Source organism: Chelon labrosus, assembly GCF_963514085.1.
Source record: "Chelon labrosus genome assembly, chromosome: 7".
NCBI lineage: Eukaryota > Metazoa > Chordata > Actinopteri > Mugiliformes > Mugilidae > Chelon > Chelon labrosus.
Window position 1 is genome coordinate 24,844,280 of NC_140343.1, and position 27,927 is coordinate 24,872,206.

The 27,927-nt window shown below is 39.1% G+C and overlaps 2 protein-coding genes across 4 annotated transcripts in view; both read right to left on the reverse strand.

Moving 5' to 3' along the window:
• Nucleotides 1-14,189, reverse strand: part of ect2 (epithelial cell transforming 2) — a 33,813-nt gene extending 19,624 nt beyond the window's left edge. For 2 of the 3 annotated variants that reach the window (XM_084548198.1, XM_084548197.1), the window contains exons 1-10: nt 13,574-14,189; nt 12,802-12,968; nt 11,948-12,027; nt 7,312-7,494; nt 6,541-6,630; nt 6,048-6,155; nt 4,702-4,775; nt 1,699-1,829; nt 1,155-1,270; nt 418-480 (exon numbers count right to left, since the gene is read on the reverse strand). In XM_084548198.1, coding sequence (XP_084404324.1) covers nt 418-480; nt 1,155-1,270; nt 1,699-1,829; nt 4,702-4,775; nt 6,048-6,155; nt 6,541-6,630; nt 7,312-7,494; nt 11,948-12,027; nt 12,802-12,934 — 978 coding nt within the window. In that variant the 5' untranslated portion in view covers nt 12,935-12,968; nt 13,574-14,189. Of the gene's footprint in view, nt 1-417; nt 481-1,154; nt 1,271-1,698; nt 1,830-4,701; nt 4,776-6,047; nt 6,156-6,540; nt 6,631-7,311; nt 7,495-8,302; nt 8,396-11,947; nt 12,028-12,801; nt 12,969-13,573 lie in introns of all 3 variants that reach the window. The other variant, XM_084548196.1, reaches the window with a different exon arrangement.
• A 4,375-nt stretch (nt 14,190-18,564) lies between these two features.
• The window catches only part of mcf2l2 (MCF.2 cell line derived transforming sequence-like 2), a 77,108-nt gene continuing 67,745 nt past the window's right edge, over nt 18,565-27,927 (reverse strand). The window contains exons 34-35 of the mRNA XM_084548296.1: nt 23,713-23,786; nt 18,565-21,714 (exon numbers count right to left, since the gene is read on the reverse strand). Of these exons, the coding sequence (XP_084404422.1) occupies nt 21,623-21,714; nt 23,713-23,786 (166 nt within the window). The 3' untranslated portion in view covers nt 18,565-21,622. The remainder of the gene's footprint in view (nt 21,715-23,712; nt 23,787-27,927) is intronic.

Genomic DNA, 27,927 nt, shown 5'->3' on the forward strand with positions numbered 1-27,927 from the left:
GAAAACGGCGTAATGTCAGGAGAAATACAAGATGCGCAGAGCAAGAAGAAAAGTAAAAAGAGCCTTTTGCAAATAACACAAGTGTCTGTTGATCAACCTCAACTGGCCAATTTGAGGAATAGCAGCTTTTGGCTTCAATATTCCCTAGAGGTTGCTGTACCAAAAACTAAAATGCAAACAAACATTGAAGTCTGAAGCGGTATGACAATGGCTTGTGCTTGGAAATTAAAAAATAAAAATAAAAATAAGGGTAAGGATGCATGAAAGTAGACCCAGACCATGTATGGGTTGTTCATCCTTAAGCCTGTCTTTTACTTTACCTTATCATGTGTAAAACAGTAATCACAACAAGGCCACTAAAAATACTCACCCTAGACACCACCCTTTTGAACATGTAATTGCCAACAATGCACTCACCTTCTCATAGAGGTACATGGACTCCCCAGCCCGCGCGTCCATCTGAATGCTACCCCAGAACCACTGCCACAGAGAAAAAGACAACCGTTTTGTTTGATCTTTTAAGACAGAAGAGGCAGGTTAAAACAAAACAATAAAGTAACTAGTACTAAATAATATGGCCATTCCATTAAAACTGGCAGATCATAAAAGAAGGGCATATTAATTGTGTTGATATAAACAATCTTCCATTCACCTTATTCATTCACTGGAAGGGGAAATCTATTATTGCTCCCTTTCTCTGACAGCATAAATGGAGAGTGGGAGAGCAGAGATAGTATCGATTGAGGTTTAACCCTAAACAGAATCCTGATCAGATAATTATTCTGTTTAAGAGGATTCATTATTTTCCTCTGGTTCCCCTGGTGTCTGTATTCTCCCAGTATACAGATTATTCTGTTATATCAAGACAGTACTTGAACAGTATTACACAAGTGTCCAGCATGCTTGTCTTCAGACGCTGCACTGAAACAAATTCACCTGCGTTTGTTTTTGCAATTATGTTCAGAGATGTTTAGAAGCTTTCAGATCTAAGAACTCATCTTCCTTTCTTGTCTTTTTTTCTCCTCCGTCCAAAATGTTAATCCCTAATTTATGAGATAAATCATTCCACAATATTTTCCACACACATTCCAAACACATTATTTTCCCTAAAGTTGGTTCGTGTCAATCTTAATCCCAAAAACCCAGAGGCCTACCTCTTGTTTGACCACAAAGAGTTTCTTGGATGGAGAAAATGGCAGCTCCTTTACAGAGTTTTCCTCTACCACCATGTGTGTACAGCTTTCATCTCCAACGGCAAGGTAACTGCCACCTGGAAATAAAGATCAATTAAAAGATATTATACACGTCCATACACGGTACTTTGCAAAAGGCAAATTTATATTCTTATCAATCATGCACTAACATCACAGACTGTGTGATATCAGGGAAGTGCATCTGAGCAGTACACCACTTCAGGCACCTTTCACATGAACAGTATGAACCTTTGTTTTGGAGTCAGTCATGGTTTTGGTGCAGCAAAAAGAAAAATACACAAACCCAACATTTTGATTTATGTTCCAAAAAAAATAAAAATATTCAGAAGTTCCTTAATTGATTCTTGCTGTTAAAGCTGAAGCACTCAAATGCTACATACGGTCAAAACAAGCAAACTAAAACTCTTGCATTGAGTCCTTGCTATGCAAATTTTTAAGCAGCATTGTACCTTGCTATGGGCAAATGTAACCACAAAGAACTGACCATGTTTAAGAGTCCTCTCCTCCATGTTGGCTTTATCTTCTTCTGAGAAACCCAAAAAGCTAAGAATGCAGTCCTGGAATGGAGGCACTTTGAACTCCGTTCGAAACTCCTCTTCGCCTGCATGGAAATGCCTTCAAAAAATAAGGCGAAAGAACAAGATTATTATGAAGCCAGGTAAACATTTCTACAAGTGAGTTTGAGTTCAAATACTTCAAACATAGTATTTACAGACTCAATTAAATTCACACACTGGAAACTGCTTAGAAGGGACAGACATTTTAAGAATACACACCCTTGCAAGTTCATTATGGACACTAAGAATGCATTTCAATTTAACAGTCCTGCACTACATTTTGGCCTTCATGAAGGTTCTTAGCATTTGTATGAAATAACAAGACCTACTGACTCAACTATTTTTGGAGTTTGAAGCCTGGAAGCCAGACCCACTATCCCCCCCACAATTTTTTTTGTGGAACATAATCAATTCCCAATAGAGCAAGGAACTGATTCGGCAAAGATCTGTCGGGCCAATCAACTGATTTGGGTGGGCTTTATGCAGTGACAGATAGAAGAGTAATAGCAACGTAGTGATAGACGTCGTGTAACTGCCGTGCAGTTTGTAGTGGAAATTTGTGTTAAGAAATCATCAATCAGAACACTCTGGTCTTTCAGTGCGTTTAATCCAGCATCTGGAGATGGGCTCACAGCACAGACAAAGCACAAAGCATTGATAGTGCCAAAATATAGCAAAGAGTTCACAAAACAGATTCACTTTATACTCCCTATCCACTGAAGGTCACATTCCTCTAACCCTTCCACCAGGCCCCCTTACAGAGATAACATTACCTAAACTCAAAACAGTAAAACAACAAGTGTAATATAAATGTCAATGGCAACAACTCAACTTACGTCTCAGCTATGCAGTGTTCTAAAACAAGTGACGGGAGCCAGGTCCACACATTAAATCAGGGTTCAAACACAGAAAAACACATTCCAAATCATGAGTATTTGCAGAACGGGGTGTTGATGGCGTAAGGTACCATGTCATACAGAATTTTCCATTACAAGTTCTATTTGCTGACAACAAAATGGTTCGGTTTGGTTGTAGGATTATCCAAGTGCATGCAGAGGTATTTTTATCTGAACTCAAACACACCCCATAAATAAGTTACTAGACTCATATTCTGATAAAGACGGAGTCTGGCTACAACAGGCCAGTGGTTTGTGGTACTGCCACATTGTATCATGTTGTACCGACACGTTTTTATCATTCCGACAAGCTCATTTTAGTCAGAAACACTTTGGTGTTTAATAGATTTATCCCACCACAAACTACATGAAACTTTTTTGCCAGTCGGGTTCATTTTTGTTTCTATTTTACGCTTCACTTTCAACAATGGCGACTGAAACTTTCGGCAAAGACAAGTTATACATGTTTGTACCTCTGAACCTCCTCAGTTAACCTTTCCTCAATGTGTTCCAATGTGTTCCAATGTGTTCCATCTCTATTGATCCAAAACAATCAATTTGAAAATTGCGGAGACAGAGAAGCAGCTGGAAATACTAAAGCGGAAACACGCTACTACCAAGTGGACCAATCACAGCGCTTGACGCGTGGTTACATTTCTGGGGAGGTGTACAGCGTTGGGGTCTGGGCTGACACTGTAGCTGCGGCATCAAATTGACAAAGAAATATAAACCGCGCATTAGAATGCATTCATTTTTACTAGTGTACCTAATGAACTGGCAAGTGCATGTTCTTGTCAGGTGATTGGACAAATCATGGGCTAAACACAACAATCTACAGTCTGAAGTGCTTCAAAAGCTAGCAAACAGGCAGTGTAGCTACAAGTCTTGCCGTCTTTGTAAGGCATAAAAAAATGTTAGTGGAGATTACAGGTGTAGGTCCGTCTGTTTAGACTTGACAACCGAGATGCCCATAGATACGAAGACAATGATTGGTCTGCACCTCCGCAGATCAGTCACAAGCGAATAATTTGAAGTCGAGTGAGAGGCTTCAAGTTATGCGCAGCAGTGTCATGTCGAGATCTCACATATCCTACACCTGTACTTCAAGCTGGTCACTTGCAGTCAGATCAGATATGCATCTTTAAAAATGCAAATGTGGAATAAACCATGTCATTTTTATGTACTGTTTGCTCATGAAGTATGGTATGCAACTGTGGGTCAGTCTTTCAAGTTTTACTGAATACAAAATGCACATCATTACAGCAACATTTCAAAACCTTAAATACTGACTCCAGTAATGCTTGCATATCTCATTTGTCCAGCAAGTACAGCCCACCAGATGTGTAAACAAATTGTCACTGCACTTGCTCAGCATTGACATATGTATTTTGTATTTCGTATGAAGCACCTGAACAGTGCTGAAATTGTTTCAGAAGTTTGTGCAGAAAATAGCTACTTAAGACTTCTGACTTAAAACGCTGACCAAACCTGGCACATTGAAATAACAGGTGAGGTGAGGCCTAAAAAACAATTGGGAGATTCCAACTCCTAATTTTGTTGTGCAAACTGCCAGAAAGACGTCGTCTCACTCTTTAGGCATTGTTAGAGCTACGAAAACAAGTGTTTTAGTGTTCAGTTTCTCCTCACAAGCCGTCTTTCAATGAATAGTGACACCAGGCTACAGAGAGGAGACAACAGCCAAGTTTCACTTTGATCATTAGCAGCTGATATAACATGGTGCCTCTTGGCTTTTTAACCAACAGCACATGTGCAACACTGTCAGACTGAAGTGAAACACAGTGAAGAAGAGTAAGTAAAGGATCTACTTTTTTATCAAGTGTAGTTTAGCTTAACCCCTACCCATTAACATAAACCCAGATCAGTAAATCTTTTCCCATTTCTAACTATAGAACAGTTTGCCCTTTAGGTGCTGTGGGTGCATCTTATTATAAATCATTTGTAATGTGTTCTTTATGAAGCAAATAGTAGCTCAGACATTATAGTACTATAATCCTTGAAGTATTTTTAACTTACACATCATCTCTTCTATCCCAGGCCTTATGAATCCATGATGGTGTGAGGATGGGAGTCCCCATGCACACTGCCAGCTAACAGATGAGGGCGAGACACAGCAGAGAGGAGGAAGACAGAACACAAATGAGTAAATGCGTAACCGAGTGGAGGCAGACGAGAATATAGACAGGCACAACATCAGAAAGAAGGGCATGACACTTCTCTAGGCAAAATTTTGTGACTATAAGACATTCAAATAATTCCCCTGTCAGTGCTCTCAGGACAACCACCTTCCCAGTCTGTTTTCATTACTCCTAATAGCTCTGTCACTCAGAATCAAAATAGGGACAAACTATTTCCATTTCAAGTTAGCATAACACTTTCAATCGGAAAACAGTCGACTAGAACAAAATACACATTGCACAAGACTTCGGGACAAAAGGGCAATGTGTTGAGTTGAAGAAAATGCAAAAATGGAAATAACAGTAAAAGGAGAGGACACAAATATATTAAACAGAACACAATTGCTAGAGATGATTGAAAGAAATGCAGGATCAGGCATCTGTTCATCCATGAAGAGAAAAGCCAAAGAGAATGACAAGTCACAATCTATTCATCCACCCATCGATCTAAATGTATTATCTCTATGGAGGAAGAAAGAGAGCAGTGGAAACAGTTGGATCCGTTTTTTTAACTTAGTTTAAGACAGATCCAGCTGGGAATTAAATTACAACTTTCTGACATCAGACCCAGACACTGGGAGGCAAGCAAAGGAATCTTGCATATTTAATCCCTATCCTATTTATTTAAGGAGAGAAAAAAAAAGGAGAGAGAAAAAAGTCTCTGAGGTTGCTGTCCAAACTTTCAGAGCATGATTAAGTTCTGCTTCCCACTGTTTTGTTGCACTATATGCTAAGCTTGTGATTTCAGGTTTAATTTTTGTTTTGGCTCTTCTCTGTGCCAGCTGTGCTGTGATCTTGGTGGATTGTTGAGATCTTGGGCCATGCTAGGATTATTCCTTACGCATTAGACCACCGCCAACGTACCTCAGAAGTCGAAGTCAGTATTTATGTTGTTACTTTGTTTTTTCAACCAATGTCCTCAGTAAAAGCTATCAAATCTACTGTAGGAAAATTTTAAATATATAATCATACACACATGCAAATTAGGATGAATCAGAGACATAAGAGAGGTTTCAATTATTCCAAACTACATTTCTAATGGTAATCATTACAAACCGGGATATGCAATGTATTTTATGTTGCCAAAGGTTTAAAAAACATTACCAAATGCCTATTGCACAATGGTACTGAATTTAATTACACACATAAAGATCAGAATAAATAAACATGCAAGCTTGTACATACCCTGTATTTCTCTCCATGTGTGGAGTATGCAATGAGATGAGTGACCTTGGTGCTGAAGTCTTTCCGGATGGTCCCACCCATGTGATGAACCAAATTCACCAAGTTCTTCTGCATGGATAATAAATAAGGAGAATATGCTTAGACCAAAGATTATCATCAGTCCCAGACATTATTGTTTTTTTTGTTTTGTTTTGTCAGTTCCTGATAATTGGTGGCTTTGCATACCTGAGACTATTATGGTCCCTGATTAGATGACATGACCAAGCATGGTTCGTAAATTCAACATACCACGTATGAAAAGGGTTGGGTGGAAACAGAACATATCTGATATAACAATGCTGGCCTACAGTTATTATTATTATTAGTTTATTTTTTTTTTTTTTTTTTACATACTTTACAGTAATGGATACCCTGGATCTGCGTCTTAATTTATTAGCTTTTGTGATTCAAACAGAGTGGATCAGTGTAAAATTCAGCTGGTTAACATGCTCACCATTTCCTCTTTGTTCCTGAAGCCAGTGAAACACAGCGACAGGTTGAGCATTGTGGTGGAGTAGAGAGGACGACATGAAAACTGAAGAGGCTGTGGAGGGGGAAAAAGGAGCAAAAACTTTTTAAGAAAAATGTTGAATTAAGTATTAAGAAGAATAACTATACATCACATTACTTTTATAACTAGAGTAGCATAATTTAATACAGAGCATTCAACAAGCAAAAGATAATACATAATAAAAGAGTGACATGTGTAAAAACTGAAAAACGTCCTAAGACTATATCCCTTGTTATACAATGCTCTGTAATGCAATCTAAATCTGCATGCGTGTGTGTGTGCTGTCTGCACATCACAAATGTGCAGAGTGCACTCTCCTGTTGATAGCAGCCAAAGGCAGAAAATATTGTTTGACAACAGCATCCTAATGGATGTGAAGTTTTGTCAGAGACTGCACAGCAGGTTGATGCAGGTCTTACTCATCATCCTCTTCAGAGCCATAATGGAATTTGAGTGTCCTGCTTTATGAAATCAAAGTTCACCTAAGGCTTGTCAAGTTGGATCCTGGAACAAATTTCCCTGAACAAGAATTTCAAGAGTGAAGCTGTGTTTATGGTTTTAAGAAGTCATGTTTTAAACCAGGATGAGGAAATGTTTGAGACTGAACTGAATTACTTCCAAATAACATAATAATGTCTGTCAATCCATACTGTGGCTTAGATTGTGCCTCAGACCCTTTAAATAAAACAGTTATGTTGTCAATTAAAGACTCACTTCCTCCTTTGCAGCACAGTGCAGCACAACAGGAGGCCCAACAATGCGGTTTTCCCGCTTGTAGAGGTAGGTGTAGTCAGGAGTATCAAAGTCTGTGAGGACAAACACTGTCTCAAAGTCAGTGTTTTCTCCATCTCCAAACTCCTGGACGCTGTCTGTTGTTATGAATGGTGTGTTGATATCCTGAATAGGAAGAATCAGAATATTGAGTCACAGATTAGTGAATGACAGACTTCTAAAGCAAATGTAACATTCAGAAGCACACAATTAATCAGCAAATCAAGGCGTGTTAGCGTTAAGGCCCGTTAGCCTTGTTAGTGAGACTGTTGGACATTGGCAATTTATTAGTTAATTATACTGTAGGCAGATTTAGTTTGTAATCAGTAACAGCTAGAAAAAAAATCTATAATCCCTGTATGCATTTATATTTTTTACTTACAATAAATCCCACAAAGAAAATCCAAACCAGCAATGTTGGTCCATCACTCAGTATTTTCCAGAAAACATTGGATTTTGGTTTCAGAAAATACCATAGGACCAATTAATGACTGACTCAATACTCAGTTACTGAAAATGTCGTCATTTTGTGAAACCTCGGCCATCACAAAGTTCACCATTTCCCTCTGCTTCCAGTGTTGTCAAGTTCAGCTAACCACATAGAGACTCTACCTCTAATTACATGAGATCAATATGAATGTTTCTGTCAACCGATCTATTCAAATTCCCTTTTGTCACTCTCATACTGAAAGAAATGTACATATTTAAGAAATTCCTAAACTATGTATTTAACTTTATTAAGAAAAGATCAGAGTTTCTTAGGTACATTGCTACTGATCATAAACCAAGGTTTGTCATCAATCCAGCATCAGTGAGTTAGCCATGCACAATGATTGAATGAGGACCCAGTGTGAATTAAAACTCATGCAGTAGGTTCCCAACTTCCCATCAAAGTGTCAGACAGTCACACACAGAGGCAGACACTGTACTGTACCATATTGACAATAGATTTTATCATCATTTTCTCTTCGGCGCCCGCCTCGCCCTCTCTTATCTTTACCACAGGTACCTCCATTACTCTGATGGCCTGTAAAAACCAACCAGCAGGAAGTGGGTGTCAAACACTGGCATTTGAAAGAAGCAGAGCATAAGAAAAAAAGTCCAGAAGGATAGAAGGGTTAGTAAGAAAGAATAACAACGAAAGCCAGAGACAAATGCATACAGATTAAACCCACGAGTACCAAGAGAGGATGGCTGGGTTTAGGGATGCAGCAAGGAGCAAGTAAGGATAAGCAGGGTGGGGTCCGTGTCCTTGGAAAGTCTAAAGACAGTGGCTTCAAACAAATATCACACTCCGGAGGGGGTAGGCTGAGGAGAGGAATTTTCTGTTAAAAATTAATATAAAGTTCAAAGCCCTCAGGAAGGAGGAGGAGAAAAAGAAGGACAGAAACAGAAGGGAACATAAAGAAATTATGTTGGTGGGGGTCTCTTTTTCTCTGGGTTGACTGAGTGATTGCGGCGGGTGGTCAGGCAGGCAATCGGGAGCGCTCAGATGGAGCTGTCGGCTGATGTCTTTGGATGTGGCTGTGCTACAGGATTGACAGGGAGAAATAGATGATTTAAGCAAGAAGCCTCAGAAGTGACAGGACTCAGGAGACCAGGGAAGGAAGTCATTCTAGCAGCAGTTAGTCTGCTGCCACACCTCCAAATCACCTTCATATGGTACTACTCATAACAAGACTATGCTATTTTAACTATGCCACTTACTGGAGTCGACACAAACACATCCCCATCTTCTCATTTTGACAGGATTTCATGTTGAACGTTTTAACATCCTGAGCAGGCACATTTTGTTTTGTTAAAAACAAATGTGAATGTGAAATGAATTCATAGTTTGATTCTGCGGTTCTGCAGTGGGATATGTATGTGCAAGGGCTGCAAGTATGACTACATAAATGAGTAGATTTGAAGAGAATACGTCAACGGACTGCAGAGTTTACTAAAAAGAATGAACCCAAATGTGAAAAGTGAGAAAATTAACTGAGCCTCTAAATACGTGGACGACTCCAGTGAGTTAAGTCTGATGGTTGGTTGGCGGTCACAGGCTGGGAGTCGTTATTGTGTCCTTATGAGTTGTCTTTGAAGAAAAAAAAAAAGACCTCAATAGAGACTCAAGAGCAGATGCTAATCGCTTGCATGGTAGTACTGCATTCCAGGGCATTCACAAGTTTTAAGAGGATTGTTTCGGCATATATAGACCTGTAAAACTAAACAAGGTAAATGTCAATCAACATAGCGCTCTTAGAGCGTGGAAGCAACATTTAGTCTTGCATTAGAGCATGGATGGTCATGTATGCATGTTAGGTTGAAGGTTGTGAGTGTGAACGATAACCCTCTACAGGATAATACAGATGTATTTCCAATTACAAGCAGCAAAAATCATACTAAACACTATGTACACTAATTAATGACAGAATATAGTAAAAACATCTTTCCTAACTACACTCAATAAACAGGAACTTGTTGAATGGTATAATTTTGTGAAATGGGTTTTCCATTCACAGATACTATGTTTTAATATGTCATGATTGCGTTTGAATAAAATTTATAAGGAAAAGTTCTGGAATATTTTAGTAGCTCAATCAAAATCAAAGAGTAATTGTAGAAATCATAAAATAGTCGACAGATTCATTCAAAAAATATTTGATAGAATAATTGACTAATCCAAAAATAGTAACAGACAGATTAATCAACTGAAAAAAGAATTCTTTGTTGCAGCTCTAGTGCACACATGACATGAGATATATAATATAGATCAACACTGATAAAGTTGACCGACAACAATGGTCAAATAAAAACCACTCTCCCGAGTCTTGACAACCAGTAGGTTTTCTTTAGGCCTTAAATAATAATACAGGCCTTCAACATTTTCTAAAGATTTTGATGAAATTTATTGTTTGATTGATTTTGATGAAGTTGTTATTGTGAATTTTCAAGTTTTGTGTTTTTATGATAATAGCTGTGCAACTGAAGATGTACTTGTTTATCAGTGATGAAAAACAATCAAGAATCAAAAGTAGAACTGGAGCATTGAAAATTATACAGTGGTTCAGAGTGTAAATCATACGACATAATGGTCTAAGTACATCCAATGAGTGAACCCAAAAGTGTCTAGGACTGATTAAATTAAAAGATCCAGAGCAGCTAATACTCATAATGGACCTACCCGTTAGATTGTTGTGTTAAATGCCAGATAATGCTTCTTTTGTAAAGTAAGAAATGGAATTAAATCTCTCTCATCACCAGAGTGTTTCCTCTACTCGATTACAGAATCAAAGTCAAATTGGCAAACTGGTGGAAATACTCAGACTGTTATTTTCATTATCGGTTAATCTGCTATGGATTATCCTGAATAATGGATTCCAGTTGCTGAAGCAGTTCTAGCCTATGAACGTCCACAGAGTCTGTGAACCATCCATGACCCCAGGACTCTTCTCTGCTCCACTGTTTTTTATGTTGTTTGTGTATTTTGCTGGACATCAGATTTGAAAAGGAATATAGAATTGTTCATTTCATTTGCTCAAACAAATACAGCAAAACTATTTTGTAATTAGAAAGACAGAGAGACTGAATTTCCACTGTTGATGTTTTTACTCACTTATTAATTTTTTCCTGTTGTGAGGTGTTGCGAATAAGATAATTGCAGATAATAAATACTAATACCTTTTTATACAGCCGGGTAATGACCCAGTTGTAGTGCACAATATATAATTTTAAGATCAGTACACAGATTAATAAAATGAACATAAATACAGCACAGCACTGTAACAGCATTTAAAACAAGTGCTATATGTATGTGTGTGTGTGTGTGTGTGTGTATATATATATATATATATATATATATATATATATATATATATATAAAACAAGCTGAAACGTGGAGAACTGGTTTCTTGAAGCTTTCAGCTTGATCTTTTTGGATCATGACTTGGATGACTGAGAACCTTCACAGACGAAAGAATGAGAAATTTTCCCAGGGAAGAATTACACAGGCTAACTGCGATAGCTGATAATCACATTATGAACATACTCCCCTGAACCCTGGTTGCATATCCTACTCCTCTCCCTAACCTCAGTGTTTCCTGTCTACCTCATCAACTACGCATTCATGATGAAAATACCCTACAAGTATGTTTGTTGTCTTTAGATGCAACAGGCAGTTAATGAAATACTTGTGCCATGTTTGATGGTTAACAATGATTTTAGGAAAGAAGTAAACAAATCTTTCATGATTATCTAGATGGGCTTAGAATACCAGACAAATAAAATTATGCTGTGAACACAGCACATCCTGTTAATAACATAAATATTTGCTTTTCCGTTACAGTGTTCATCATCCTCTACGAAGAATTCATTCATCTGAGACGCTATCTTATGAAAGTGGAAAATATGACAAAATAATGAACACCAACAAGAACTAAGAGGACTCAGTATTTCCTTCCGAACTTAGTTTCTGTATCTTGCTTATTATACGCAGCACAACAGAGATGTTGACCGGCTCAGACTGTGGAGGCGTGCCACTTTGATAGATGCCAGCAGATCACAGCGTAACTTCACGGTTAATAGAGGAATGTTGTACCTGAAGTGCTTTGACCAGTGCTCCATTTCTGCCCGCCTCTCCCACCAGAACAACACGTGTCTCCACTTTTGGCAGCATATCTGAGAGAGATGAACAGAGCAAGGGTAAACAAGAGCAAAATGGGAAGAGGAAGGACAAACAGAGAGAGAAAAAATGGGACAGAGACCAATCAAAGCAGCTGGTCATCTCTTGGAGGGATTTTTTTTCTCCTCGTATTTTGACTGACAGATAACACGTACATCTGAAAGGATTATACTGGTCCTCACAACATAGTTAAGCAATTTTTTTTTTTATGAAGCATTATTGATCCCAAGATCAAGAGAGTTCCCTGAGCCCTCCCTCTCCCCATAAAATCAAAGGAAAATCAATTGGGTTTGCAGGCTTTATTTAAAAACGACACCAGCATTAAAAAAAAAAAAAAAAAAAAAAAAAAAAAACAGATTCTCTCTACCAGCTCTACTGAATATGGACGGGTGAAGGATCACAAAACGTCTGTGATGTTTTCCAACATAAGAGCTGGTGAGTAACCTTTTCACGAATGATTATTTTACAGAAATTTCCATTGCAGGGAAACATTGCAGAGCTCAATGCAAATTCCAAAAAAGTGTACTGTAGGTCTAACGGAGAATGTACAAAATAAGTCAGTGATTAGTCTGTAGTGTCAATGACCAGTTTAGAAAGAATCCTATGTAGCATTTGGCATCCATACATTGCTTTATGTTTCTTCTATAGTAACATCACTATGACCCACACATAAAGAATAACTCTGATTTTGCAAATTAATGAGTAACTTGAAATCTTCTTTTGTTTTTATACAGTTAAAAAAGAGAAGGAAAAACCTCCTGCGGACCGACCTTCCCCATTGTCACATGCCAAGCCCAGAAATGTATGGTCCCTGGTGGTCTCAGCAATCCTCGAGTCATAGACCGACGAATCCACCAGCAGACTCCGAGCTGTCCCTAAAGTTAGTATGCTGCTGTCAGCCATGGCAGGAACCTAAGGAGGCACCGAACTGTCCAAACTATCAAAAGTTACAGGGAACAGAGAGTAGCACAGAGGGAGAACACAAGAAGACAGAGAGGGGAGAGAAGGGAGTGTGACAACAAGGAAAAAGAAGAATGTCAACAGTCAAACTTAAGGCAGAGAGACACAACTCAGCATGACTTCCAACACTAGCACTGCCAAAGTTTTGGTTAAATTTAGCTGGAGATAAAGCAACATGTTTATGAAATGTGATAACGTCGGAAAAGGTTGGCAACAGTGAAACTTTCTAACTGCTTGTTTACATAACAACAACAACAACCATGCAACAGTTTCTATTGGGCTTAATAAAACAAAATGTACAGTGAATGCAAAAAAGTTGTATAGGAAATCCGTAATATTTGTGGTTGTTGCTAGAAACGAGGACAAAACAATGCCAAACAAGCGACACAAACTTCGTTTAAAGTAGGACAATATAATACCTTAACTTACTGGATAAATACCAGAAGAACATATCCAATTTAACGTTAGCCCAGTCAACGTTAGCTGCTATCACCACCCTAGCTAAGCGTCACTAGAGGTTAGCTAACGTTCCAAGTACAGTATAGTATGGCTCCAGAGAGCACAGCAATATCTCCAACTTACCCACTGTTTTGATGGCAAGTAAATTAGATAAAATAATAAGGAAAACCGGGAGCCTAGGGGGCTCAATTGGCCGCAGAACCAATTTAATTCAATCGGCTCTTTAGCTAACTTAGCTAGCTACCGAGCTAGTAAGTCAACAACAAGAACTCAGGAGAATTCCGCTTCAGCCCGAAAAAAAAACTCTTCAAAGAATCTGTAACATATCTCCGTTAAATCCCAAGTCTGATGTCAATGCATGTTGCTCTTTACTCGTGGAAATAGTCCAAAGTGACAACTTTAATTTGTTGACAGCTAACTACTTCACAGTAGTCCTGAGAGGGTGTCAGTCTGCTGTTGAAACTCAATTCAAAAAGTAAGGCAAACAACGGGACCGCGCGCTGATTGGGTAAGTGTGATGGGAAGCCTGCGGCTTCCGTTCTGTGAGGCCGCTGATTGGTCCGTTCATTCAAATCACGATGCGCATCGCACGTAATGCCAAGTCCTGTTGCGTTCAGGTACTGTCGGAAATATTTTATTACTCACGACAAATAGCGACCAATACATTATATTTATTTTGATGAAGCCGGCAACATCCATTTCAAATGAAAATATACACAGAACAACTTGCAATCACGTATCATACAGAGTAATTCTTAGTCATTCACGTCATGGTATATACATAAAAAAAGTTTTAAAACAAGGCAACTTGTTCCGAATGCCTGATAGAGAGTGTAAAACATATTGGTATTATAACATAAGCAAGGAGCAGATTTCTGATTGACAAAGAAAGTCTGAATCAAAACACACCCACACACAGTGCTTTCCTCTATCATTCCAGTATAACAGTATCCTGTGTAAACATTTCTGTTTTCATTGATATTATTGAAACGTATGCTTCAAAATTTCACCATACTGCACAAAAACTCTTTCTTTCCCTATAACAAGATATGTAGTAGCAATTGTGTAGGTGATGCTAACCCTTCTCTGAAGTGAGAGTATCATATCACTGTAAAACAAAAATGTCTAAAATTGTACACACAGACATTGAACGCCTCACAGACAGACGCCAATCCTGCTGCTTTTGATCGCCTCAACTGAAGGAATCTATTGAAACCAGTGCCAGATTCCTCTGATCTCTTTTGGTGGGATACACTGCAAAACAGAATGCTAGTGGGCAGACCACATTTGGAGATGGCCTGACTCATGTTATCGCTGGATCTCATCCAACAACCTGCACAGTTCAACAACAGTGCAACAATTACCACCGATCATCCTGAAATCAAAATGATACAAATGAGACCAGGATCCGTTTGGTTTAGGAAACTCACAACCAATATTAGGAGCATAATGATAGTCAGAGAACTGTCAAGTTTGCCATACTAGCATTAGAAAAGGCTTTCATTGTACAGCATAAAACATCAAAGTAGGAATATGGTTTAATTGAAGCATTATTGACATTTAAATGCAGTTTACCATATTTAACAAGGGAGTATCCTTTCCGGACAGTGGATGTAGGCAATGAATAATCTGTTTATGACTTCTCGTACATGCATCAACATTTATATAATAAATATTTCCTCCCTGTGTTGTAATCTGAGGGGTAATAAACTTATTAATTTAATTATTATTTTATAATTTAATTTTAATTTAATCTAGCTGCAACAACTAGCTGTAATGATGATTTTATTTTCCATCCATTTGAAGACAACTGCTTCAACAATACACAAATGCAACAATTTGTCACAATGCAGACTCAAACTCAGACTGACAGGCACACACAAAGCCTTTTAGTTGCAGCATACAGTCTGGAGGACAGTGAAGACATTCTCTTCCAGCAGTTCCTGTGTTTTTCTTCTTCGACTTAGTATGCTTTTCGCAGTCCTGAGCTGTCAAACCACTCCTCTGGTCAACTTGCTAAAACACTTCCACGGTCTCTCTCTGTCTCTCTGCGTTTAACCCTCAGGAGGTTCACACTGTGGAACAAAAGCTTTGTCAGGACCTTATCTTCTTCTCCTCAGCTCCTTCCTCAACAGTTTATTTTTTCAAGCTCAGACCTCTTTAACGCCCACTTGCCAAACACTAAAAAATATGTAGCACTTTGGCAGGAACACCTGCGGCCCTGCTCAGTCAGGCGGACAACAAGATGGGTTGGTTTGAGCTTGTCTGTGATTGCTCATCTCCTGGGAGAACCCAGAGTTCTCTAGGTGCGAAAAAGTAAACATCCAATGAGTGGTAGTTCTGTGGATTCCTTGTTGATAAGACAAGTAAACAGGCTCGTTCTAGCTGACAGAAAGGCTACAGTGACTGTGATAACCACTCTTTACAACTGTGGCGAGGAAATGATGCTGGTTGTGGTGGCGTAATAAAGTGGGAAAATGTCTTTTTTGCCGCACAATATCCTTTCGCAGTTGCTGAACATGCGCATCTCTTGCTTACAATTTATCAACTTCTAATGGCTGGGAGTCTGCGACTCAATGGGCCCCATCTCCTTGAGGTACATTTCAGCCTACGTGAGTGGCCTATTCTATAGTAAGCTTTTTACGCTCTGTAAATACACCGCTAAAACTCACTAGTCTTCGGCGTTGAGTGTCTCTGTGCACTCCAAACAAACTGGCTTATGTTGGATCACGTATGAGGCCTGATGTGTGGATTCACTATTTCTGATAACAGAACTCAACTCTACCATATCACCCTCTTGAGTTCTTGAAGTGTTTGTTGTGCTTCAGCCACAGCCAGTGACAACTCATCTTCAAGAGGACATTTGATTCATAGAATGAAAAAAAAAGGCTTCCAGAATTACCATCCTATTTCTGTTGGCATTTGAGTATGGTTCAGAGTTCCCAAACTATGGGTTCCCCCCATCCTCTCCACCCACCTCACCTCAAGGAGCACAACTTGTTTTGCTGCCCTTAGCTCACAGTGCTGCTTTTCTGGCATGAGCAGTGGACATCTCCTCTGAGAATGATTTATTTTTTCTTGAGATCTGCCTTCTTTGCTGTTTTATGGACCAATATGTTAGCTGCTTTGCATACTGAATATTCAATAAAAATCGTTTTTCATTTCTCATCAAATATAATTAGGCTGTTATGTTTCCTAGAAAATATAATGTATTTATACATGCAAATCTTAGGCCAAAAAGACAACGTGAAGCGCGGATAGAAGACTTTATTACATCTCTCTTTAAATAATAGCTTCATCTGGGAGCTGTGGAAGTCAGATAAAAAAGTTAGCAGACAGACAGATATATTCGGCGTTAACTCTAACATTTCTAACATTGCTCTCTTTCTCTCAAAAAGGGGATCTGAGGCCCGGCTGGAATGGTAATGAGCTCCGCCATACCTGAGGAGCCACTGATCACTGACAAAAGTGGAGAAATATATCAGGGCTCTTTATTGGGTCTGCATTTCATTACATAGTTCAGTATTCAGAAAAGCCATTGATCTGATAGCAATGTCCACAGCCAAAAAAGAAAAAAAAAAGAATAAAGAATACAGCCTGTTTATCTTTTTCATAACCTAACACACTGTAACTACATGCCATTTTAACGCAGTCTTTAATCAGAATGAAACAACCTGAGACGACAACATACAGAGGATTTCTCAGGCAGCGCATGAATTCCCTGCCTCCTGGCACAGACTTTAATAACATCTTGTTTGAACACCTGTCTCTTCTTGACAGAAACCTTGTCTAGGAGATAGGAAACACAACAAGGTAGTCTCTTTTATTCTCTCTTTTTTTTCATTCAGTCTCAGCGCTTACGCTGGCTGAGTTACCTGTGTGTGACTCTGTTAAACAGATAAGTCAGAGACTGTTTTCCTCCTATCCCAATGCCATGGCAAATTCACTGTTACTGTACAGCACAAGTGAAACGGTTGTATTTTTATCTTGTTAATGAGTCAGAGATAAATAGAACACACAGACAGTTGGAGGATGTGAGGATAGTCTGTTATTGATCAAGAGGTTCTCTTGAAGATTAATAAAGGGAATAATGAGGTACAAAGGTAGAATAAGTCATTCTAATTAAATGCACTTTTTGTCGGAAGTGTGATCAGTCAAAACAGAGTGTTTGTATGCAGCTTGTGCTCTGTAAATACAAAAGAAGAAAAAGAGGCTTAGAGAGTTCCTTGGGCATCAGATGACACATGGCGATGAGGAAGAAGAGGTAACTCTGCAGAAGACCAAGACCCTCCATGGGACATATCATTGACAGAAGAGGGAGTAGCAGGCAACAAAAAAGCCTACCAGTAGCAAAACAAGAGACTTTGATCTTGGCAGCACAAGAACAAGCCCTAAGCACCAAGTCTGTAGAGGCAGGGGTATACCACAAGGCATAACCATGGGGCTGAAGCACTGTACAGGAACATCTGTGCAGAGTACGGCTCGGAAGTCCCCAGATCTAGATGGGACACACCATCGAAAGTAGAGCTAAGATCCAGACTGACAAGGAGCTGCTGGTTAATCAAGCCAAAAGAGGCGGAGGCAAGGTGAAAGTGGCGGTTTTCTGCTTGATTGGTGGACAACGACAGCTTTGTTGCTGTATGTTTGACAGAATATATGCAGTTTGCAGTGTGAGTTGTAGTAGGTGTTATATTGGTGAATATTGCTGTTTGGAGCTGGTGTGCTATCTATGGGAATCTGATTTTTGCATGCTAGTTTGACATTCCACCCGTAGACACTAGATGGCAGTGTAAGCGCCATCCAGTGGCTACAGACTCTGACAACCAATCAAATCAGTTTATTGTACGCAAACCTAACTGATTGCCAATCAGATAAGCGTGACTGCATTTGTGTGACTCCTCTGTCTGTTACTACATAAAGCCCGCCCCAGAATGATGTGATTGGCCCAGTAGATCTCGGCCTGAGCATAACCAGTTCCCAACAGAGTGACTCCAGACCAACTTTCTGCATCAAAAAACTTTGTGGACAGGGGAATTTAAGGCTTTAATATGAAGCAATATGGGTTTGCAAGTAATTTTAAGAATAAGATTTATTTTATAATACAAAAACAAAAAAACAAACAAATTAGGATGGAAATTTCATATTGTAAATGCATATTATCACACTGAAGGAATATGTACATTACAATAACAGATGCAATATACAGACTTGATACATTCTATAATATGGTTAATTAAATGGCAATTCAATCGCTGCTTGACAAAGTACAAATAATATTTCCATTCAAAAGATACAGTATTTTTCATTTAACATAGGATGAACAAAATGTACACGTTCAGGAGGAGTGTATTTTTTTTACAGTCAGAATGCATGTTAGCCTTAACTTGAGTCTGCTGCAAATTGTAACCCATCCAGTCTCATAACCATTCATTAACCCAGCCATTCACCACCCACTAGTCTGTCGAAGCATTCAGTCACCCATGCATCAGCCCTCTCACTGACTTTCAATTCAGTCCATCCATCCACACATCCAACCATACTTTCATTTTGTAATTGCGTATTAACGCGGTATGGTTTTATGTTTTATGACATTATTTCAGATGAATACTTTTTGATATATTTTTGGTTGCATTTTTACACTTCAAATAAGTTATAGACTAAAGGCTAATAAAATAAGACATGCATCGGTAGATACAGCGCTGTTTTCTCAGTGACTCGTCTGGAGAATTCATTTTGTCAGTAGAAATACAATGTGTAGTGCTGAACAAGCCTGTGAGGGTGAATAGTTTATAGCAATACAGCAGTAATAGAGAAAATGCACCTCCCAAAAGTTGCGGCATATTGGCATAATACTGATGTTTATTTACATTTAACAATACGTCTTCCTGGACGTCACCATGTTTTGTATTCAGTGAACAGACCTGTCTTTTCCTCACTGGAATAAACCCCTACGCACCTACAGCTGATGTTAAGAAACAGGTGCCGTTTACTAAAAAAAAATAATAATTTCCCTGAAAAATCACATGCAGCAAATAGCCTAACAGTTCTCTGACTTTTCCCCACAACGTACTGTTGTTTATTTATAGAAAAAAGGAAATGACCGCCATCTATTAAAGAAATGCTTTCCTTCTTAGCAGACATAAAGTGGTAACATCGACAAATTGCAAAGAAATATAAATTTCTCAATAATAATAAAATAAAAACACAAAGTGATGTAAGTGCTTTTAGCATGGACTTCAAGAATCCAATAACATGTTGAAAAGCTAAACTCCTGCTTGGATTCAACAGAATAACTGTCTGCTCAAATCTTTCATCAGACTTCAAGAATTTAAAGCCCATATCAGTCTTTTATGACCAGTTTTCTGATCAGGTGCACAATTAACCAGTGCTGTGTTAATGTAGAGGTTTAAAAAAGATATAAAACAACACAGCAGGAAGAGATGTGCGAGAATGAATAAATATAATATTCTGACTGATATCCATTTAAAAAGAGTGTTCTCAAACTGTGATAGAGTCACCCTCCATGCAGAAACTCACATCTGGGATCGGCTTGTTTGGATGAGATCTTTTTCTAGTTATTGCAGAAACAGGATGATTGAATATGTCCTGTCTATAGATAGCAGCTGGCATGAGGAGAATCAAAGTGTGAAATGTTCTCAACAAGCTTGGAAGTGAAATCCCATTATGTAGAAATGAGTCTGTCTGAGTTTATCTCTGTGACACGCAGCATAACATGTCACAGTGATGAATTTGCTTTCTAAAGCATGATTCACACCAGCACCGCATTCATCTAAAGAAGAGATGTTCTGCTGTGATGCCTAATTTCCATCAAAAGCCATTTGGCTTCCTGTGCGTGCTATTTACTGTGGACGTATAAAGAATAAAACGGATAACAGGCTGCAATTGATTTATTTCTCACATGTATTATCTGCTGGAAAGTCATTTAGCTATCATTACCTTATAAAAGGACATTCTTTTGGAGTTCCATTTTCTCTCAATATAGCAAACTTTGTTATTTAAATTTAAACCAATAAATCCATTTTACATGAACAGTGAGTCAAGTGTGGTGTGAACGGGTTGCTCACAGATTACTGCAAACTGCTGTCCCACTCATTTTATGGATGTTTTCATTCATCGTATCAATAAAGTGCCCCCCTGTTCTTGAGTCTTACCACTCTCATCAGCAAATTACCAATAATTATTAATAAGTAATGAATTAAGAGCTGAATGTGACTAACTTTAGTCTGATCCAGTGCTTTGACCCAAACACAAAAGTTTGTGAGTCAAACAGATGTGAGAACAGGCGCGCTGGACTCCACACTCCAAACGCCAGGCCCTTCTCATCGTCTGGCTAACACCGTCCCTACAGTGAAACATGGTGGTGGAAGCATCATGCTATTGATGCGCTTCTCAGCAGCAGAGAAACGCAGTCCAGCTACATCAGACTGTGATGACAGCTCAGCAAAAACAATACGAATCAAAGTGTGCAAAATGAGTGTGCAAAAAGGTTCGGAATCGTTTTGGAGACGACTGCATATGTGATGTGATATTATGAGGGTGCTCTACCAGGATGAAAAACGAAAGAAAGAAAACTAACAAACGAGACATTTTTGGAAGTCCTCCTGGAGACTACAGCTCTGTAGGCTGAACCAGAAGCAGCTAAAACTGAAGAGTTCTACTTCAGGGCAGGGTAGCAGCAATACTGGGCACATTGCCAAGGCCTGCTTACACTCAGTACATGGAATTTACCACTTTTCCCTAAGGTTATCCAGATCAGGATCAAGGGGTGTGAATTTTCAGGTACCCAGCATGTATTTTACAGTACAGGATGTCACTTTCATTCCACTTCGGAAGTATAGATCAGTTTCCATATCCATACAGTCTTCAGCTCTCCACAGACACCAGCCGCTACGTCCTTGAATTAAAAATCGGATATGGCTTTCCCGCTGTGGCATTCAGGCATGTTAAGTTTCCAGATTTTTCCAGGAGCTTCACTGTGAAACTTCAGCGAAACTTGACTGTGAAATAGTACTGTTAAAAAACAACTGCAGGCCATATGTGAAGTCCATAGGAAATTACAGGCAAAAAACTTGATAGTTCCAGCTACCAGCTGCGTTCGTGGTCCAACAGAGTTTGTAGTCAAGTGTAACCGACTACAGTAGTCAGCCGTGTTTATTTGCTGTCCTGAGATACATCTCCCCATGTACTGGCTTCATTTTCGTCAGAGTCAGAGAGCGCTGCTGTACACAGATCACTGAAGATATCTGGAAAAACAGAAATTTACAAGTCAGCTTCACATTCATGACAAAAAAAGAAACAGTATATGGACAGAATGTGGCATTCAAAGGCAGTGTTTAAGAATGGGGGTGCACATCCCAGACTGCAGAGCCAATAAAAAAAATAACAAACCAAACAATGAAGCTTTAATAGAAGTGTAAAACAAGGAGACAAAATAGGGAGCTGCTCAATATCCGCAACAATATCAGCCAGTATACAGTGCATAAAGTATTATAGGGGAGGCAGACACAGGCAATCAACCCAGACAGGTGAAAAGTGCTTTTTGTAAATGGGCTCCACTTAAACAAAATGCTGAAGGTCAACTGCTGGAGCATGGAGGTAAGCATCCCTCAGGGGTGAAACAGCAAATCCGAAACAAAAGAGGAAAGCGATGAAACGGAGGAAGAGGGAGGGCATGTGGGGAGAAGCGCGGGGTCGTTGTTGTGAAGGGGCAGATTTAACAAAAACAAGCGAGGCCACAACAAGCACTTCAAGGACCAGCCTTTAAATCGGCGAGAAAGCGAAGAAACGGTGAGTGATGGATCAGGGACAGAGGAGAGAGAGAGAACCCATGGGAAGGTGTTCATGTTTCATATAACTTAAAGATCTGAATGAAATAAAAACAACATTTACATCTATTGCTTTCAGATGTACAGTATTTCTCAAATATATGCTCCTGCTTTAAAATCAGCTATTAATCAGCTATCCTTTTTAATTTAAATTGTACCCCATAAGCAAGACAACTTAAGTAGACTTAATGGAAAACATAATGGAACTCTGACTGACTGCACTTTTACAGTTTGTGAAAGGTTCAAACTAATGTGTTAATACATTTACATTTTGCTTGCCAGTTTTAATTTTGTTATTCCTGAGAAATCCTGTTTTGTAGAGTATCTTACTTGAGTCTGAAGTGAGTTTAAATTGTTTTTTTAATTAAGTTCTCAACTGTATTTCTGTGTTTTATTGTTTTTTTATTATTAATTTCATTTTATGTGCCTGTTTTTATATTTTTATGTTTTTGTGAAGCACTTTGTAACGTTGAACTGAAAAGTGCTACACAAATAAAGATTATTATTATTATTATTATTATTACGTTACTGGAGTCTCAAACTCATGTGATACCCATGTGCCTATAGGCCACTTTTAATATTTAGAACAAGCCAGTGCCAGCTTTTTTTGTGGGAACATGGTGCCACTGTGGTTTTACCTAAAATTAGATTAGATTCATTACACATGTACAGGTACAGAGCAACGGAATGCAGTTTAGCATCTAACCAGAAGTGCAATAGGAAGCAAGTGCACGTGGCATACACAGTGTGGTGTATAAGCAGTATGGTACAGATTGTTTTTACAGCATATGGACAAAAAACGTACTGTTCCGAAAAAGATCAGGCATACTCCATAATATACGTAATGTAGACCCTGTTATTATGAGACATATTGCCATTTTATGTATGTGCACAATTCCTATTTAGCTGGTAACACATTAGATTTGTCAGAATTAGACATTATGTTAAATTTAATGCCATTCATATATTTCTAATTAATTCTATGACAGAAAGAGGGGGGGAGAGAGAGAGAGAGAGAGAGAGAGAGAGAGAGAGAGAGAGAGAGAGAGAGAGAGAGAGAGAGAGAGAGACATAGAGAAAAACTATATGCATAGCACTAATACCACATACAGGTAGTAATAGTATGCATATTATACACAATGTATATACAGTATGCACTGCAATTCGTGACAAAAGCATTGAGCTTGGCAAGCCGAAGCTCTTCCATCACCGTCCACTCCATCCAAACTTAAACCAATGGCCTGCCCATGCCACCCACCACCACCCCCACCCAAATGCCTCGGCTTGTCATGGAAGTACCATGGCAGTACTTAATGAGAGGAAGGGAGGGAGGATAATGTGAGTAAGTGGGTTACAGCGAGGCTGCCAGTGGTTAGTGAGGTGAGAAGTAGCAGTGATGTTACGTAATCGAGTGACCTCCTTCAAATGCTGTTTGCAGTATACCGGAAGGGACCAGCCCTGACTCCTCTGTTAAAAGGTTCTTGACTAGCCTAGAAACACAATAAAGAGGAGGGTCTTCACTCGAGCACAGGAGTAGAGTAAATACAGTCACACTTTTGTTTCACACGTCACACAATTCCTAGAAGGAAACAACTGAACTACCCGAATAATTCATTAAATGGAAAATGGAAAAACAAAAATGACAGTATATTCTTCACAGCCCCAGTATGATCAAGACAGGGATTTTTTTTCTTCTCGATTACTATTGTGTTACCTCACAATGAGTTTTCTATTCCTTCTGATCCATATAACACTTGTTATGTTGGTCCAGTCAAGTTATAATACACCACCTCAGCAGATACTACAGAAGGGAGAGTTGATGTGACACTTTACGTGATGCATTTAGGGCTCATTGCTCATTTTAAAAGACTGACACCGGCCTTTAAAAACTGCTTCCTTGTGAAATGAATGATCACTTCCACAGCTACCTTTGTGGTTCTGGTAATGTTTTTTTATTTTATTTTTTCAAAGTAACAATCATTTTAAATGCCACTGCTATATAATGGGCAAATGAAAGTGAGTGAGTCTAAACCTACAATATGCCAACCCCTCCTGTACAGTGTGCACCTGCCTGGATGCCGTGGGTGCAGGAAAAGGTTGGAAGGGTAATGTCATTAATGAGAAACATAAAGCATTAATCAAATGTTTCTGTAATGTACATAAATGAGGGATAGATGCATTTTCCTGACATTATTCCTGCTTGCAGTGATTTAGTAATCAGCACTGCCCAATGAAATGCGTCAGTACAGAAACAAAATGAGACATATACTGCAGTGTAGACTGTAAGTTGTCATTGTTGTTCAATATTGTCCATAATTCACAAATCTGAAGACATGAACGGTGACATATTTTAACTTGACGTTTGAGGGAACTCATCCTGGTCATTTTAACTTTTAATGTTAAACTTGGAAACAGTACAAACAGTAAAGAAACATCATTCATTCATTCATCTTCTGTAACCGCTTGTCCTGTGAGGGGTTGCTGTCTAAAGAAACATGAAACCTTCAGGCAAACAAGGGTATTTGCGCCTAGCTCCACAGCTCTTAAATGGGAACTACTGTTGTTTAAAACCTGGACCTTATTTCTGGCATAAAATACAATCGTTTACTCACCCATATAACTTTGGTGTCATTTTTTGTCGTTCGTCAGATATTTAGATCCACGTATATCCATATAGTGGGAGTGACTGGGGCACTGAAATGCTCTAAATAACGCATTCTCTGCCGCGAAACTTGTTCATTTCACCATTTCACCACTTTCGCTAGTGCTATTCCCCATTGAGTCCGGAGTTACCCGTTATCATCATCCAGGGTCTGAAGCTTGACCTACTAACCTCTGACCTGGACGATGTCATCTCTGAGTGCCGCTCGCACCCCACGTGGCTTGTTTACCTGTCATTTGCTACTACTAGTTTTTTGCAACATGGCTGAATATTTTTCCGATTCTGAGGTTGTGGACGATGTCTTTGTTTATGATGGACATCCTTACCGTTTTGAACCAGACTATACAGATGAGGAGCTCGCTGAAAGGAGTATGCGGAGGCAGAGAGAGGAACAGTTGGCCAAAGAACAACAAACTGCTGCACATCCGCGAATAGACAACAGGTAACTCCAGACTCAACGGGGAATAGCACTAGCTAACGAGTTTCGCGGCAGATAATGCATTATTCAGTGCCCCAGTCACTCCCACTATATGGATATACGCGGATCTAAATATCTGACGAACGACAAAAAATGACACCAAAGTTATATTGGTGAGTAAACGATCATATTTTATGCCAGAAATATGGTCCAGGTTGTAAAAAACTGTTGTTCCCCTTTAAAGTCAAAATGCCAAATAATCAATGAATGTTCCTACTGTTCCTTCCTTGCAAATTACACACAAACGTCTCTCAAATCACAGCCCTATTGGAACACACATGTCATTCCTGCTGCTACATAAAGGCCACAGGTGTTTAATCAGCTGCAATGAAAAGATCCATCATCCTTGAGGGGGATTTCAGGCAGTCATCATCAACATCAGTAGTGCCATTTCTTTGTAATTTCATATCATCAGATTAGACTAGTGTGGGTGATACTGTAGCTAAAAATCTTTCTCAATCCCATAAAAATGCACTTTGATGCACATATCAATCTGCAGTAGATACAAAGATGAATAGCAAACAGAAAAAGACATAACATAAAAATGACATTAACATAAATGAAGGGTGTTTTTTTGTGTTACTTTTTGTAAGTACCGGGTGCGCACTGCACTGCAAATGGCCACATGTCTGCAATAAGAGGTTATAATGAGCAGGCCAAATTGCAGTAATGGTCATCAAAACTGCTCTTAATCTGCACAAACACAGCCTGAGCCATGTCTGTCGGCACAAAAATACATTCATCTGCCTCCATGTGGAATGAGCAAACAGGAGCAGAAGTTAAATAAAGAAAAAAGAAAAAGAGATTTGTACTTGCAGAAAACTGCATAACAATTGCATTTGTCTTAGCGCTGGCTTTGAGCCTGCAGGGAACTAGGGACATTAATATTTCTGTGAAGTCTAAATGAATACTGAAGAAACCCAACGGGTACATACTGCAGGCATCACAACCGCTGTACGGTAAATATTGATGTGAATATAACAGACAGGCAACCTGTAAAGAGAAAGAAACGTTAGACCCGTATGACTAATATCGTCACCTGAAACTGAGAAAACATTTCCACCTAGACAGCGTGATGAAGGAAACGATGCTGTGACACCCAGGAACCCACGAGCGTACTTCTTCTGTACTGCAAGACATTTTGGTTTATACACTGAACTTTTTTGACCTACTCTCACAGTAAAGACCGCTGTTTACTGTAGTAACTACTGTTTACTGTAGTACTTATATATTTTCTTACTACTGGCTGCAGGTACAACAGTACATTTCACTGTGCATTGTACTATGTATAACTGTGCATGTGACAAATAAAACTAAATCTATCTATCTATCTATCCACGGACTGGTTGTAAATCTCAACTGTCAATCAAAATGCCACATCCTGTTTTTATAGCGTCACAAAACCCACTACAATTAAACTTGTCAAAAAATGAGAATGCTTGAACATAAATCAGAATTATATTAACAACCTAAAACGACAATTTTTTTGCCCCAAGTCCCCTCTACTAGGATGGAAGGCCTATGACCTATACTGCAGCCAGCCACCAGGGGGAGCTCCGGATGCTTGGCTTCACTTTGAGGAGCTGTCAAGGCGGCCATTTCTTTTCTTTTTTTGTTTTTACAGTCTATCAGTTTATCAAACTATCAAATGTGCATCACTGCAGCAAGTCCTGACATCTAGTAGTGACAAAAGTTAAAAAACAAGCTGGAAAGTAGTGCTGATCTACTGAACTGAAAAGTTAAAAATGAACAAGCGCATTATTTAAACATCAACACCCTTAAGCACTTCAAAAAAATCCAGCAAAAACGCTAATTATCTTCTGTGACTGTAAAAAAAATTAAATAAATCAAGTTTCTGTTTGTTTCACTCGAAGAGTCGAAGGTGAATCAACCTCAGCTAAGCTGTTCTGTGTTTGTTGCTGTAAGTAAAGTATGGTTAAGGTGTGACAACTAAAACCTGGGGGAGGAAGGTGTCATCTACCGTGCAATGCATTTCTTAGGCTGATGTGATTTTGTGATTTTCTCCTGCATCTGTCAGCAGCAACAGTAAATAGTTCGGATCGGATCGGGGCAGCTAGCTTTCCAACTGTGCCACCTCCAGGCCTCAACTTTCTGAAAAGTTGACTTTGAGGGTAGGAAGTTGCAGCCAGACTCTCGCAATCCACATGAGAGTGATGTAATTCACTCGTTATTCTGGTCAGGCTGTAAATTAGTGTTGACAAGATGTGGTTGGATGTGCTAATGTGTTCACAGCCTTTCCAGTCTTCTTCGGGACGCTCTGTGTGGTGTGGATGTGAAATGAAAGCCTAAATCTGGAAGGTGCAACACCCCGGTGGGAGGGGCACGTTAGCAAGCATATGACTCCTTGCGATGGAGAGAGTGACTTCAGCAGGGCACTCATGCAACAATATAAACACACAGTGAGATACAGACTAAAAAAGTATGCCTAAACAAATGTCCGTCTACATGCATACAGCATACATGCGGTGCA